This window comes from Citrus sinensis, chromosome 8 (genome assembly GCF_022201045.2).
Source record: "Citrus sinensis cultivar Valencia sweet orange chromosome 8, DVS_A1.0, whole genome shotgun sequence".
Taxonomy (NCBI): domain Eukaryota; kingdom Viridiplantae; phylum Streptophyta; class Magnoliopsida; order Sapindales; family Rutaceae; genus Citrus; species Citrus sinensis.
The window spans coordinates 18,876,637-18,891,832 of NC_068563.1; the positions used below are offsets into that span (position 1 = coordinate 18,876,637).

Below are 15,196 nucleotides of genomic sequence, written 5' to 3' on the forward strand. Positions count from 1 at the left end.
TTCTAGTCTCCTGATTGACTTCACATTCAAGGCACGGTTGAGATGCAACCTGAAATATCTCATTCAAAGAAAAAAAATTAAAGCAAAAACATTATTATTAAGAGAACGAAGAGGAAGAAGTGAGGGGTCTGCAGTTAGGTTGAACGAAGAGAAAGCCAAAGAGGGTGTAAGTGTGAGGTCAATCGAACAAAGAAAAAAAAAATAGAAACAGAAATGGTGTCGTTTCAAAACAAATCAAAACAAAAAAAAATGATGGACGAAACGGCGTCGTTTGACGCGGTTTTAAAATTTGACCCAGATTTAACTCGGGACAAACATCATTTTCCTAAAAAAAAATACACACAAATTAAGGTACAATGCAAACGTTTTAACAAACGTAAAAAGTGTGAGCACCACACCTTAACCTAACCACACTACCAGCTGCGCGCTTTCAACCACGATTAATATCAACTGAGGAAATGAGTTTAGCGGTACAGTCAGTGAGTCACTGTTTCACTGACTCATTTTTTTTTAAAAAATAATAGTACCTAAATTCCTGTGTTACCCTTCCATCAGTACCAAAACCAAGGAATATTTCACACAAAACTAAATGGTCATAAGGCTATTCTAGCCATCTCAATCCCACAAAAACCCCACGAGCTGTACGGTATGACAAAGTTAAAACCCGTAGCAAGAAAAAAAAAAAAAAAAAAAGTAAAAACAGAAACATTTTTCACTTGCATGCAGAGAGCTCATATTTCAGTCGCTTAGAAGAGAGAGAGACAGAGAAAATCAAAAGTCACTCTCTCTGTCTTCCTCGAATTATTTTGAGTAAGAATACTTCAATTTTTTTGTCTTGCTAGATGCTACGGTAAAAAGTCCATTTCTTTATCTCAATTTTGCAGTTAATTTGTGTTTCTTTTTGTATTTTTGGGGTAACAGTCAGAGTCAAAGTACAGAAGGAAGCAAGGGAGTTGACAGAAATTTGGTAATTTTTTTTAATTCTCTTTGTGTTTGCATTTGTGTTTTTTAGTGTTTGGTTGCCGAGATAGTGAAGGAAAATGAACGAACATGAGGGAAAGTAGTGACATTACGTTTTGGGTGTTTAGTTTTTTCACAAAACGTTGAAAATATCATACAAAGTTCTGGGTTTTGCGGCGGTTTGGTGGTTTTGAAGAAATGCGGGTCACTGTTTTTTTTTTTCTTTTCCCCCTCTCGGGATACAAACAGAGTTTTAACTGTTGCCCATTCTCTCTCTTGGAGTAAACCCATTTTCTATGTAGTTTGTTTGATGGGTTTTGAGTCAAAGTGTAGGTATGTGTGTATTTGTTGTTAAATTTTACTTTTCTTGGCACTTAATTAGGCGTTTTTGGTGCAGTTTTTCTCAAAAGTTTATTGTAAAAGGAGATGGAAGAAAACACATCATCAACAATTTTGGAGGGGCAAATAGTTGGAATCAGATTTGGTTTGGCAACTCAAAAGGAAATTGTAAGTGGATTTATGTCTTTTTTTTTTTTGCAGGGAAAGTTTTGCATAATTTATTATGTTATTTATATTTGTTATTCTTAAAAACTCTAATGTTTTGTAATCACTCGAGTAAGTTGCCATAGTAAATATTTGACCAGTGTGGGACTTGTTAATATGATAACCCTGTTAAGAACTTAACCAATTGGCCTCGCATATGAACCAAGATAGCAAATGGGGGTAGCTGTGAAGAATGTTGGCAAAGGCTACCCAAAGGCTTAACCCATTAGCTGGAGGAGCTTAAACTGGTGGTAGTAGCCTTATGACCTATTTGACCAATGGGTGAGATAGTGACTCATCACTGGAATTGCTATGGGGATGACAAATTTTATGGTTTACCAAACAGTGGTTTGTCTTTTCTGTATCAATGAGATTGATACAAATTTAAATTACATATAGATGCTTTTCCTCAAAACCATGTCGATGTTGATTTCAGAAGAGGTAATATTGGTGGTTCCAGCCTCCTGTAGATCCTTATTCACAGAGTTTATAGATGCTTTTAGTAAAGTATACTTGGTAAGATTCTTCTGGAAGTGTGCTGTTTCTGTAGTTTTCTGGTCTTTGACCTGGGACTAATCGTATGATTTTTGAAGCTAAAGGCAGTGAAAACATCAACTCTTTGTGGGATGTAATTAGTTATTTGCCTATCTTTTGACTTTTTATCTCAAGATAGTTGTTTCTTTGTATGCCTACATTTCGTGGAGATTTTGCTTAAATTTTTAGATATTGGAATTGTTAATTTTCTGTGAACCTTTTGGGTATATATGGCTTGTTTTGGTGGAGTAAACATATCGGAAAGTTCCCTTGCTCTCTCAGAATGTCCTGAGTTTTGCGGACAGCTTGTTCACTCATTTCTATATTTTTCCTCTATTGATACAACTTTCACTGTTTTTTTATCAAAATGAGCATCTGCTTTTTTTTTTTTTTTTTGGTTATTAATGAATGATTCTTGAAAATGAGTAAACTAAAGGGATTATCAAAATCACGAATCTTCTCATTTATTTGTAAGCAACCTTTCTGGAAGTTTTATTGATGTGCCATTTGTTATTTTACCCCCCCGCCCAGTGTACAGCATCAATCAGTGATTGTTCTATTAGTCATGCAAGTCAGCTTGCAAATCCCTTCCTTGGCTTGCCACTTGAATTCGGTAAATGCGAATCTTGTGGTACTTCTGAACCTGGTAAATGTGAAGGTGAGTAAGTTTTTGTTTCGGATCTGTTTTTTGTGTATAAAGTTGATGCTAATATATAATCCAAAATTTATATCATTGTACATGACTGGAAAAGTAAATGTGGACCTTTGTCCATTTCAGGTCATTTTGGATATATCGAGTTACCAATACCAATATATCATCCTAGCCATATTAGTGAGCTGAAGCGTATGTTGAGCTTATTGTGCTTGAAATGCTTGAAAATGAAGAGTACCAAGGTAATAGAATCTCAGCTCCACATGTTTGCTCTGGCTTTATTTTATATTGACCGAGGAAGGTAAAATGATTCATTATCCTTTTTTTTTTCAAAAAAAAAAAATATATTTTGGAGCTTATCTTTCAATGACTGAAGTGTGAAATGAGGTATATGTTCCATGAGCTTAAATAAAGTAGATAAATCTCTTATGCCTCAAGTTGACGTCTTCAAGGGTTGTAATTAGTGACTAATTAAAATTACTTCTTAGTGTTACCCGATCTTTTTCTAATTTTTGTTATAGTCTTATACTCTTATAATGCAGGTAGTTTGGTAATTTTATAGTCTACGCACGTATTCACCGTGCAGTATGAAATCATCAGATATATTAGCGTAATGCATGTTTGAGTTGACAATCATTTATTTTATACTTGTACTATATTTTCATGTGAAAATGCCTATGGTAATATTCTTTTAGTTTACAATATTCATTGCTTTTAATTTCTGTTTATTTTTGTGAAAAATTGTGGTTTAGTTTCTTGTTCCCACCCTATTATGAGCTTCCACTTTATTTGCTTAATAGTTACAATGTATGCCTTTCAGCTTCAGATCAAGAATGATGGCGTTGCTCAAAGATTATTGTCTTCTTGCTGTGAGGTATATAACTCTTGTTTGATGATCTACCTTTAATATGTTATGTATTCTCACTAGTATATATTTTTTCAGTTCAGTGTTTTTGACGTGTTTGTCAATAACTCTTTTTCGCCTTACTTTTCTGTACGTTGAACTATTTGAATAATTAACTAGGAGTAGAGGAGCTGCAAAACCAAGGCGATGTGCATGCACCAAAATTACTGATAAAATACCACTTCTATTTTGCATTTTTTTAAGGTCCTTTACCAATTTAAATTACATACAAATTATCGTCCTTATGACGGGGTTTCTTTCTGATTTGTCCCACAATTTGCTGGGTTTGGATGGATGGGGACATCTGTGTTTATCAGCTTACATTGAATAGGGAGAGATGATTGAATTTATGTGTGAGAAAATCCAATATAAAAATACTTAAGCAGTTATTTTATTCATGACATGGTCCACAACTTAAAAACATGTTGTGTGCCTTGAAAATGCTGGAGGTGATTCAAAGTGACTGCTTATCGGCCATTTCCCGTGTGTCTTAAAATGTCTCAACACTACTTTTGTGAGAAACTTAGAATGATAAAAATAGTAGAAGGTGGACTATAAATCCACACAGGCATCCAGGAAAAGCCCCTTTAAAATTTTGAAATTCTATAGAAAAACCAGCCCATCCTACATATCCCCAAATACTGTTAGTGGTACTTTATTTTAAGAGTGTAGAATTTATAACTTATAGAAAGGAAAGGATGATGGGTGTACTAGTTTTTTGTTAGACTTTGAAAAGAATCTTTCAATGATTTCCTTTGGTGTCCAAGTCCCTTAATGTATAATCTCAAAAGTTTCTTTTTCTTCTATTAGAAAGAATATCTGCTAGTTCCAGCAGCACTTTATAACTGAGAGGATTCTGCTAAAGGGATTGATTTTAAAATGGATGACGAGCTTTTAATTAACGTTGGGTTTACTTGACACTCTAAAGTTGTGTACCTTTTGAGTAAATTCTCATAAAAATCCTCTGTATCTTACAACATATACAGTGCCTTTTGGCCAGATTGGTTCATGCATGTTAGAATTACTGGGGGCCTGAAAGAAGTTTCAATACAAGGGCAGTTCTTAGATCTATAATTGCACATATTATAATTTTTTGTCCAACTATAGGAAGTGAAGATAGAGATTGATTGGTTAGAGATTGATTGTTTTTGGACATCTGGAAGGATATTATGACCTTTTGGCTCTTTTAATTCATTGAAAACCATGTATATATGTTTTCCTTGGATAAGTGTTGGAGATAAAAGGAAGGATACAATCGTAGACGTGTTAATTTTTGCGCTCATAGATTAGGTAGTTTTGTTCATGATTACTTAAATTTGAGATGTGGCCTAATTTTGATAATAGCCTTTCTGCCAGGACTGTATTTGCTTATAATATTGGTCAAGAATTCCAGCTACTTAAGGCTCTAATATTGCATATATTTGGAAGAATTTGTATAGTATTATTTCTTTGTATTTTCAGTTACAAGGTTTACCTTTCTATTTATGCTTTCTCCCCACCTGTCCAGGAAGCCTCACAAGTTTCTATTGTAGACGTCAAGACAACAGATGGTGCTTTTTACTTGGAATTAAAGCTTCCATCAAAGTTTAGACTGTGTGCTGGCTTTTGGAACTTCTTAGAAAGATATGGTTTCCGTTATGGTGACAGTCTAACTAGAACTCTACTTGCTTCCGAGGTTTGGAATTTATTGCTCTGCTGTTTCAAGCTTGATTTTTGCTATTATGATGATTTATGAGGCTTTTTTTTTTTGGATATTTTTTATTGAAATCATTGTACATAAGTTGAATAGTTTCTCTTAATTGTCTGGTTTATTTAATTGATGGCCTTGTACATATGATCTGATTGTTCTATGTTTCTTTCTTTATTCTTTATACTTGTTTTTGTGCTATTGCAGCACTTGTTTCTCTGTTTCTTTTGCTTAGATCAATGTTTAGATTCAAATTCTGTATTCAGTGATGCCATTTTGTTGCTATGGATTTGTAATGCTTGAATTATTAGATGGCATCAGTGAGAAGCGGCTAATGTCTTTGATTGTATCATCTGTTAGCTAATGTGGATTTCAGAAAATGATATCTTATGAAGCGCTCAAACATAACAGATGTTACCACGTCATACAAAACAGTTAGATTTCAGAAAATATTTTGGTGTGAGCTTTCATTTATTGGTGATTTTATCAGTGCACTATTGTAGTTTTGCCAACATAAAAAATTGCTTCTTTGTACATTCTTCATTTGATTGCTTTTTCTTCAATTAATTGATTATTTATTGGTGTGGGGGACAATAACTGACAGGTTAAGGAAATGCTCAAAAGAATTCCTGAGGAGACTAGAAAAAAGTTGGCTGGGAAAGGGTATTTCCCTCAAGATGGATATATTCTGGAATATCTGCCTGTCCCTCCAAACTGTTTGTCTGTGCCTGACATTTCTGATGGTGTTAGCACTATGTCCTCGGTAAGTGAATCAGTTTGTCTTTGTTGCTAGTTAGATGTTCACTGCTAACCTGATTATGTACTTTCGATCCATCTTGTACTCCAGGATCTCTCAATAGCAATGCTGAAAAAAGTTCTAAAGCAAGTTGAGATTATTAGAAGTTCCAGGTCCGGAACTCCAAATTTTGAATCTCAGGAAGTTGAATCTAATGATTTACAGCTTGCAGTTGGTCAATATCTGGAAGTTCGGGGTACTGCAAAATCGTCCCGTGATGTTGATGCACGTTTTGGGGTTAGCCAGGATCCTAATTCAACAACAAAAGCATGGCTGGAAAAGATGAGGACATTGTTTATCAGAAAAGGATCGGGTTTTTCTTCCCGCAGTGTGATTACTGGTGATGCATACAAAAGGGTAAATGAAATTGGTGTGCCATTTGAAATTGCTCAACGTATTACGTTTGAGGAGAGGGTCAATGTGCACAACATTAATTATTTACAAGAGCTGGTGGATAACAAGTTGTGCTTAACCTACAGTGATGGCTCTTCCTCATATTCACTGAGAGAGGGTTCTAAGGGGCACACTTTTCTAAGACCTGGTCAAGTGGTACATCGGAGGATCATGGATGGGGATACTGTTTTCATTAATAGGCCGCCTACTACACATAAGCATTCACTGCAAGCACTCTCTGTGTATGTTCATGATGATCACACTGTCAAGATAAATCCTCTTATCTGTGGCCCCTTAAGTGCTGATTTTGATGGTGATTGTATTCACTTATTCTATCCTCAGTCCCTGGCTGCAAAAGCGGAGGTTCTGGAGCTTTTCTCTGTGGAGAAGCAGTTGCTTAGCTCTCATAATGGCAATCTCAATTTGCAATTGGCCACTGATGCATTGTTGTCTCTTAAGGTCATGTTCAAGAAGTATTTCCTGGACAAAGCATTTGCGCAGCAATTAGCTATGTTTGCCTTGTCCCCTTTGCCACGACCTGCTTTATCGAAGGCTCACTGCTCTGGCCCTCGTTGGACTGCTTTGCAGATTCTACAGTCTGTTTTGCCTCCTGGGTTTGACAGTTGCGGGGACAGATACCTGATCAAGAAAAGTGAAGTTTTAAACGGTGATTTTGATAGGGACACTATACCGTCAGTGATTAATGAGATTGTAACATCTATTTTCTTCGAGAAGGGCCCTGAAGAGGTTCTAGAATTCTTTGATTCTTTGCAGCCTTTGCTTATGGAGAATTTGTTTGCTGATGGTTTTAGTGTTAGTTTGGAGGATTTCTCCTTGTCCAAAGCTGCTCTATGGAATATTCAGAAGGAGATTCAAGCTCTTTATTCTTTGCTTTATCATCGGATGTCTACTCAAAATGAGCTGGTGGATTTGCAAATTGAAAACCACATCCGACATGTGAAAATGCTGGTTGCAAAATTCATTTTAAAGTCATCTACACTGGGTTATTTAATCGACTCCAAGAGTGATTCAGCTGTCAGCAAGGTTGTGCAGCAGGCTGGCTTCTTAGGCCTGCAGCTTTCAGATAGGGGAAAATTTTATTCAAAGACCCTGGTTGAGGATATTGCTTCTCATTTTGAGAGGATATATCCCATGGATCTAAATTACCCTACCGCAAAATATGGATTAATCAAGGGGTGTTTTTTTCATGGCTTAGATCCATATGAGGAGATGACTCATTCAATTTCTACCCGGGAAGTTATTGTCCGTTCGTCCAGGGGATTGTCTGAACCTGGTACCTTGTTTAAGAACTTAATGGCTGTTCTTCGCGATGTTGTGATTTGCTATGATGGCACCGTTAGAAATGTTTGTAGCAATTCCATAATCCAATTTGACTATGCGGTGAATGCTAGGAAGTCTCATAGTTTATTCCCTGCTGGTGAGCCTGTTGGTGTCCTTGCTGCAACTGCAATGTCGAACCCTGCATATAAGGCTGTTCTTGATTCTTCTCCTAGTAGCAACAATTCATGGGAGCTGATGAAGGTAGATGGAATTCTTATGATGGAAATGAGCCATGAATTCTACCCAAAAGATTTTCTTCTAATTAAGGGCTTTTACATGCTTTTTTTCCCCCCAGGAAATACTACTTTGTAGAGTAAGTTTCAATAATGACCCAATTGATCGCCGTGTAATTCTATATCTGAATGACTGTGGCTGTGGGAGAAAGTACTGTCAAGAACGTGCTGCTTACATGGTTAAGAATCAGTTGAAAAGAGTCAGTCTTAAAGATGCTGCTGTTGAGTTCTTGATTGAGTATGTTTAATCAATATGTTTTCCTTCTTTCGAACTTGTCTTTATTAAGCAGTTATGCTTTTTTTCCATTACGATGCTAGTCTTGTAGTTGCTTTGAATTCGCTGTTTCTAGTTTGGTTTTATTTTTATGTTTTATATGTGCACACATGCACATACATGCTAAAACTGTTAAGATCTACAATTTTTATGCCTTATTTGTCGTACTTAGGATTATGTTTTATATTTCTTTAGTTTATTCTATATGCAAAATAACAGGATATTATTGTGAATGGCTGTCATTATACTTCTAAGATCTAATAGCTTAGTTTCTTTCTGTACAGATACAAGAAACCCGAAATTATATCAGATGATGAAGGCCTTGTTGGTCATATTCATCTCAACAAGGCAAGAATTTTGTTACTTGGTTGGCAAGAATGTTGTTTCTGTGACTGATTGATACTTTGTGAAACAGATTTTGTTGGAAGATTTGCGTATCAGCATGCATGACATTCTTCCCAAGTGCCAAGAGACCCTCAAATCTTTCTGCAAGAAGAAAAAGATGAAAAAAGTTGTCCAGTTTTTTAAGAATACAAGTTTGTCTATCAGGTTGGTTTTGTCAGTTTGCGATTCTTTTGTATTATCTACCATTAACCCCTTCTATATACATATGTATCAATATAAGGTATACATATTAGAACAATCTGCCTTCAGTTCAGCTACTTGAGGACTCCTATTGAAGTTTATAGGATGAACAAATTTATAATGTAATAGTTAAATTTATTATAGTTGATTCGTGTTTTAAATTTGTAAAAGAAGTTACTCACATTTTAAGAATCCTGCTACAAATCAAATTTCTTTTAGTGGTATTCATGAAGCTAAGGAGAGAAGATGTTGTATGAAGCACTCAAGTAATTTTTCTAAACTGCCTGATCTTATTTGGATTCCATTAGTGAGTACATAGTAATGGAACAAATGTGGATTTGCCGCACTCATCATTCACTTTCATTATTGGTGTTTTAGCATCCCATTAGCATCTGTCCCTATAGCTCTTTTCTTTTTCCTGTCAGAAGTTCACTTATGCTGTTGTGGTCGAGGAACCCCCTAGATAATGATATTTCAAATTGAAAAGAGATGCTATTGAAATAAACATTATCTCTGTTGGATTAGTTTTGATTTGGACATGTCTTGATTGTTTATATGATGCGACACCATGATTTGGTACACGATTTTCTGTTCTCGGGTGTGTTGCTCTTCTACTAAGCACTTGAAATTGCTTTAATATTTAAAGTGACTTACACCAGTTGATTTGTGCTTGTTCCTTGGCAGTGAATGTTGCTCTTTTCAGCAATCCTGTGCGGATAAACGTTCCAACATGCCATGCTTGATGTTTGTTTTGCGAGGAGCAAGTGATAGTTATTTAGATAAACTTTCAGGTGTTCTTGCCAATATGATTTACCCAGTTCTGTTGGAAACAATAATCAAAGGTACTTCAATTACTGAATGCATTATAAACTATTCTGATTTCCATTGCCTATGCAGAAAATTGGTGGGTTAGACAGGTAATGAGAATTTGGTTTTTTGAGTGTAGTGTTTACAATTGCATTTTTGCAGTAAACTTAGTGTGTAGTGTTTACAATTGCATTTTTGCAGTAAAAATCACTGATTCTGGGACTCAATTAACCAACCACCAAATTGTTTTCTTGATATTCTGAGCTCTAAACACTTTGTAACAACTTGTATTCAGATGCTAAAAATTTTTTCTTTCATAGATGGGTCAATAATTATTTTGGGTAATTCCCTGACTGTATGACATTAATAAAATTTCAAATGTTTTCTTTTATTTCTTGACTGTTTATTTTTACATGGTATCAGCAATTTCAATGTGATAGATTATTCCTTCTCTTTAATGGATAGGTGACCCTCGGATTTGCTCAGCAAATATTATCTGGATCAGTCCGGACACAACAGCATGGATTAGAAATCCTAGCAAGAATCGGAAGGGTGAATTGGCCCTGGACGTGGTTCTTGAGAAATCAGTAGTTAAACAAAGTGGGGACGCCTGGAGGACTGTCCTTGATTCTTGTCTTCCCGTATTTCATTTAATTGACACCAGGCGTTCTGTACCCTATGCAATTAAACAAGTTCAGGAACTGCTGGGGGTTTCTTGTGCTTTTGAACAGGCAGTTCAGGTATCAAGGAAACTCTTCTTTCTCTTTTTCTTATGCGCAAATTCTCACTTTCTGAATCTGCTATTCTTAAATTTCTTCTAGTGAGGTTAGTATTTCCAGTCAGTTTGAAGACGTAACATCATTTGATTCACTTGTATATTGTTAGTATTTAGTATCCATGATATTTCCTGTTTTGTTAAGAGTTAGTAGTTTGGGCCTTTGCTTCTCTCTATGGTATGTTGAAAGCCATTTCTACATCTGGCTTGTTATATTTTCTATTAATTTCGTGTGATAAATTGTTTATTTTTTTTAACTTCCTCTCTATAATAACTGGCCTTGTATCCTGCAGAATTTCTGTAGACAGTGTCTGTGTTTTTAATTCCATTTAGTCACCTATTCTAATTGTTGGCAGCTTTTGTAATTCATGGTTTATGTTATCTTGCTTAATAAGTATACCGCAGAAAGAATTTTCTTTTTTTTCCTAAAATAGAAAACCTGCGTGACTGTTTATTCTTGCAAATGGACCTACAATGTCATCCCCCTCCTCCACTCTTACGTTCTTGTATTTTCTTAATCCTTTCTAAACTATTTAATTAGGCTGCAAAATGACTGCTAGTATGACATAGGTGCAGAACTGATTTCTTTTTTAAATTTTCATGAGGATTTATGAAGGGCTTAATCCTTTGGCTGATTTTGCAGCGCCTCTCAGCTTCAGTGACTATGGTGGCAAAAGGTGTTCTTAAAGAACATCTTATTCTATTGGCAAACAGTATGACATGTGCTGGTGATTTAGTTGGCTTCAACTCTGGTGGTTACAAAGCACTATCCCGTTCGTTGAATGTCCAAGTACCATTCACAGAAGCAACATTGTTTGTAAGTGATTTTTTTTTCTATGAGATTTCTCATCTTTATTGTCCTCTAAGATGAATTACAATATCTTTCTAAATTGATCTCTGCTTGTATTATGGTTGTGCAGATGCCTCGGAAATGTTTTGAGAAAGCTGCTGAGAAACGTCATACTGATAACTTATCAAGTGTGGTAGCTGCTTGCTCCTGGGGTAAACACGTGGCTGTTGGTACAGGATCAAGATTTGACCTCCTATGGCAAACAGAGAATGTATGTGGGTTAGAGCTCTGTTTCTAGCTTCTCTTTGGGCCTCAGTTTCAAAGGAATTTCAAGATAGAAACTTTATTTTCGAGATGCTCTCTTATTTGTAAATTCTTAGGGTATTTTTGGGCTACCGGACATCTTGTTATCAATCTACTTAAACTTTTTCTCAAAAAAAGATTCATAACTTCATGTGCTTATGGCATATATCCAAAGATTTACAATTTTCCTGAAATGTTATTTTAATGCGATCATTTTGCTTTTCCAGGAGGAATTTAATCAGGATGACGGGGTAGATGTATATGACTTCCTTCACATGGTGAGAAGTAGTACTGGCATTGAAGAATTGGATACTGGTTGTCTCGGTGAAGAAGTTGATGGGTTAGAAGATGAGTTTGATTGGAGCCTGTCCCCAGAGCATAACTTATGTTCTGACAAGCCAATCTTCGAGGACCTTGTGGAAGACCAGAGTTGGTTAGAAAATAAGCAAGAAAATGAAAATTGGGATTCTGAGGCTGATTGCAGGAAAAGCTCTGAAGATAAATGGGAAAAATTGGGGACTTCTCTTGAAAAGCCATCATCAGGATGGAGGACAGAAGGTGCATGGGGGAAAAGCAGTGATGATAAATTGGAAAAGGCGGGTAGTCCCAGTAGAAAGCCTTCTGGATGGGGGACAGAAGCTTCCTGGGGGGAAAGCTCCAGTGATAAATGGGAAAATGTGGGTAGTCCTGCAGCAAAGTCTTTTTCAGAATGGGGGACTGAAGCTTCTTGGGGGAAGAGCTTTGGGGATAAACCGGAAAATGTGAGGAGTCCTGCTGCCAAAACTTCTTCAGGATGGGGCTCAGAAGCTTCTTGGGGGAAAAGCCCCGGAGATAGACAGGAAAATGTGGGGAGGTCTGCTTCAAAGCCTTTGTCAGGATGGGGGGCAAAAGCTTCTTGGGGAAAAAGTTCTGAAGATAAATTGGAAGAGGTTGAGACTACTGTTGCAAAGCCATCATCAGCATGGGGGACTGAGGCTTCTTGGGATAAAAGCTCTGAAGTTACATTGGAAAAAGTGGCAGCTCCTGCTGAAAACCCATTGTCAGGTTGGGGGACTGAAGCTCAAGATAGTGGCAAATCCAGTGACTGGAGTGAGTGGAAGGACCATGCCAATGCTACTGCTTCTTGGGGGAGAAATGGATCAGAAGAAAATTCCGGATGGGATACCAAGGCTTCGTGGAATACAAAGGCTCTAGATAAACTTGACGATGTTGGATCTGCTGTGGAAAATTCATCTTCAGTTTGGGGTGCTCGAGAAGACTTTTCAACAAAAGGTTGGGAGGATTCATCTAAACCAAGTGCTAATGAAAAGTCCATTGTTCATCAAATAGGTGGTTGGAATGTGCCAGATGCCAAAGGTACGGATGATAGTTCCTGGGGAAAACAGAAACTCACTGAGAATGCCAAAGGTACGGATGATAGTTCCTGGGGGAAACAGAAACACACTGAGAATGAGTCTTCCCAGCCAGCAAGTTCAAATGCTTGGGATCTGCCAGATGCAACAGGTGGCAGTGAAACTGAGATGCAAGTGTGGGGACAGTCAAGGAAAGAACCTTTCAAAAAAAACCGTGGTTGGGCTTCAAGTTCAGGGGAATGGAAAGGCAAGAAGAATCGTCCTCCTAGGTCACCTGGGGTGGTCAATGATGATTCTACTGTGAATGCGATGTACACAGTGACCCGACAGCGGTTAGACATGTTCACTTCTGAAGAACAAGATATTCTCTCAGACGTTGAACCAATTATGCGGTCTATCAGGAGAATAATGCATCAGTCTGGGTAGGTTTTAAGCTATACATGTATATAATTTTTTTTTCACCCTTGTTTAATTAATGGTATATGCTACTATTGCATTACAAGTCAAAAGCTTATTATGTTGATCTGGCCACTGTACTCACATTCTGTGAAGCTGCTTTGCTGTACCTGTGGCCTATTTCAGTTTTATGTGGCCTTGGCAGTTCTGGTTTCGATGGCAGCAAGTTAATAGTTGGTCATGGTAGCATATGAGCTTAATTTAACTTTTATGACAGTATCATTGACCGCGCTATGTTGGGGAATCTTTTATACTTTTATCACATTGTCTTTAGTTTCTCCTCATTGTTTGTAATTTTATGGCATGCTGTGATCCTTTGTCAGACTTTGACTTTCTTTTTCTTCCAAGTCCATAGATTTTATTTTGCATTCAATATTTTGTCTTCTATTCTGCGGCGCTCCTGACTTATCTAATTTCCTCAATTGAAATTGTTTGTGAAGGTACAATGATGGGGATCGATTGTCAGCTGATGATAAATCATTCATATTTGATAATGTTTTTAATTACCATCCAGATAAAGCAATGAAAATGGGTGCTGGCATCGATCATTTCAAGGTATGATGGACAAACCTTTCCATTCAGTGGCTTTTGTTCTAAGTTCATTATGGGCTTTCAACGAAAATATGTAATGTTTGTGGGCATGAAACAAGAGATCTTGAATAGTTATACCTTGAACAAGACGAGAGAAACATGCAATTGTGTAATGGCATTTGGTCCTTTTATTGTAAGGCTATTTTCTTTATTGGCCTAGTATTAACCTCCGTCTGATCATAAAATTCCATGATTTTGTCAACAATTTATGCATTCAGTGAACTGTATATTTCCAGTAATTGACCTAAGTACTTGGATGTGTGACAGGTCGACAAGCACGGCAGTTTCCAAGATAGCAGATGCTTGTTTGTTGTCTCGACTGATGGCAGCCAACAAGACTTCTCCTACCGGAAATGCCTAGAAAGCTTCATTAGAGGAAAGTATCCCGAATTTGTTGATGAATTCATTGGAAAGTATTTCAGAAGACCTCGTTCTGGAGGGAACCGGGAACCAAGTCTTCCTCCAGTTCCGGAAGAAAAAACCGTGGACCAAGATTAGGCATTTTAGACCCTGTCTCTTATCTTGTGGGGTGGAAGAGGAGTTGGTACTTCTGATTCAAACCTTTATATCATCGGCTATTTTCATTTGTATATAAAAAGCAGGTATCTGATGACAATTATGGCATGCCTTTTTATGAACTGCCAGTTTTTTGAATGTGGGTGCAGTTCATAATCAATCGTGTTTGATGTTAATAGCGGTTCAACATCCACATTGTTTTTCATTTTCGAGTAATAGATGATGTAGTTAGTTGTTTCAATTGTTGCCTTATTGTTCTCTTCCCATCTGGAAAACTGAATGTGTTGGGGATTTTTTAGGTTGAGGTAAAATATTACTGATGGATTTAATTTTATATGTGCAATGAGAGATTGAGATTGAGAGCTCGGTTCATCCACATCTTGATTAGAAAATCTAGGTAAAATGACCACAATGACCCTACAAAAAATGTGAAGGGGAAGGAACAAAAATAGCTTTTGAATTTGCGCGAAACCAGCGGGATTCTGTATCAACCACATATAATTTTAGTAAGGTTAATGTTAAGTTATATACATTCCTCTCACATGAATAGTGAATGATGTGGGTTCACTCACTATTCATGTGAGAGGGTTATAAGGTACATGCATGTAACTTAGAGGGATCCTGTTGGGGATTTTTGTAAAGTTTAATATATATTCTATAAAAAATAAGAAGAAACAATAATTAAATATAAAATATATTTAAAT

The 15,196-nt window shown here is 36.7% G+C and overlaps 1 protein-coding gene across 1 annotated transcript; it reads left to right on the forward strand.

Annotated features, from left to right (window-relative positions):
• The first annotated feature begins 660 nt into the window (after positions 1-660).
• On the forward strand, positions 661-14,733 carry LOC102606620 (DNA-directed RNA polymerase V subunit 1). Its single transcript, XM_006470803.4, has 19 exons — positions 661-810; positions 922-967; positions 1,358-1,467; positions 2,569-2,695; positions 2,816-2,931; positions 3,510-3,563; positions 5,101-5,268; positions 5,885-6,043; positions 6,128-8,011; positions 8,106-8,281; positions 8,602-8,665; positions 8,733-8,866; positions 9,587-9,744; positions 10,175-10,449; positions 11,128-11,301; positions 11,405-11,545; positions 11,805-13,351; positions 13,826-13,940; positions 14,244-14,733. The coding sequence occupies exons 3-19, from the start codon at positions 1,387-1,389 to the stop codon at positions 14,472-14,474; spliced, it is 5,604 nt and encodes a 1,867-aa protein (XP_006470866.2). The 5' UTR covers positions 661-810; positions 922-967; positions 1,358-1,386; the 3' UTR covers positions 14,475-14,733.
• The last annotated feature ends 463 nt before the right edge of the window (positions 14,734-15,196 follow it).

Bases quoted from the DNA above. Each gene is read 5' to 3' on its own strand.
- LOC102606620 (XM_006470803.4), top strand. From the start codon at position 1,387: ATGGAAGAAAACACATCATCAACAATTTTGGAGGGGCAAATAGTTGGA. The intron at 13,352-13,825 runs GTAGGTTTTAAG...TTGTTTGTGAAG, and splicing joins AGAATAATGCATCAGTCTGG to GTACAATGATGGGGATCGAT. The intron at 13,941-14,243 runs GTATGATGGACA...GATGTGTGACAG, and splicing joins CTGGCATCGATCATTTCAAG to GTCGACAAGCACGGCAGTTT.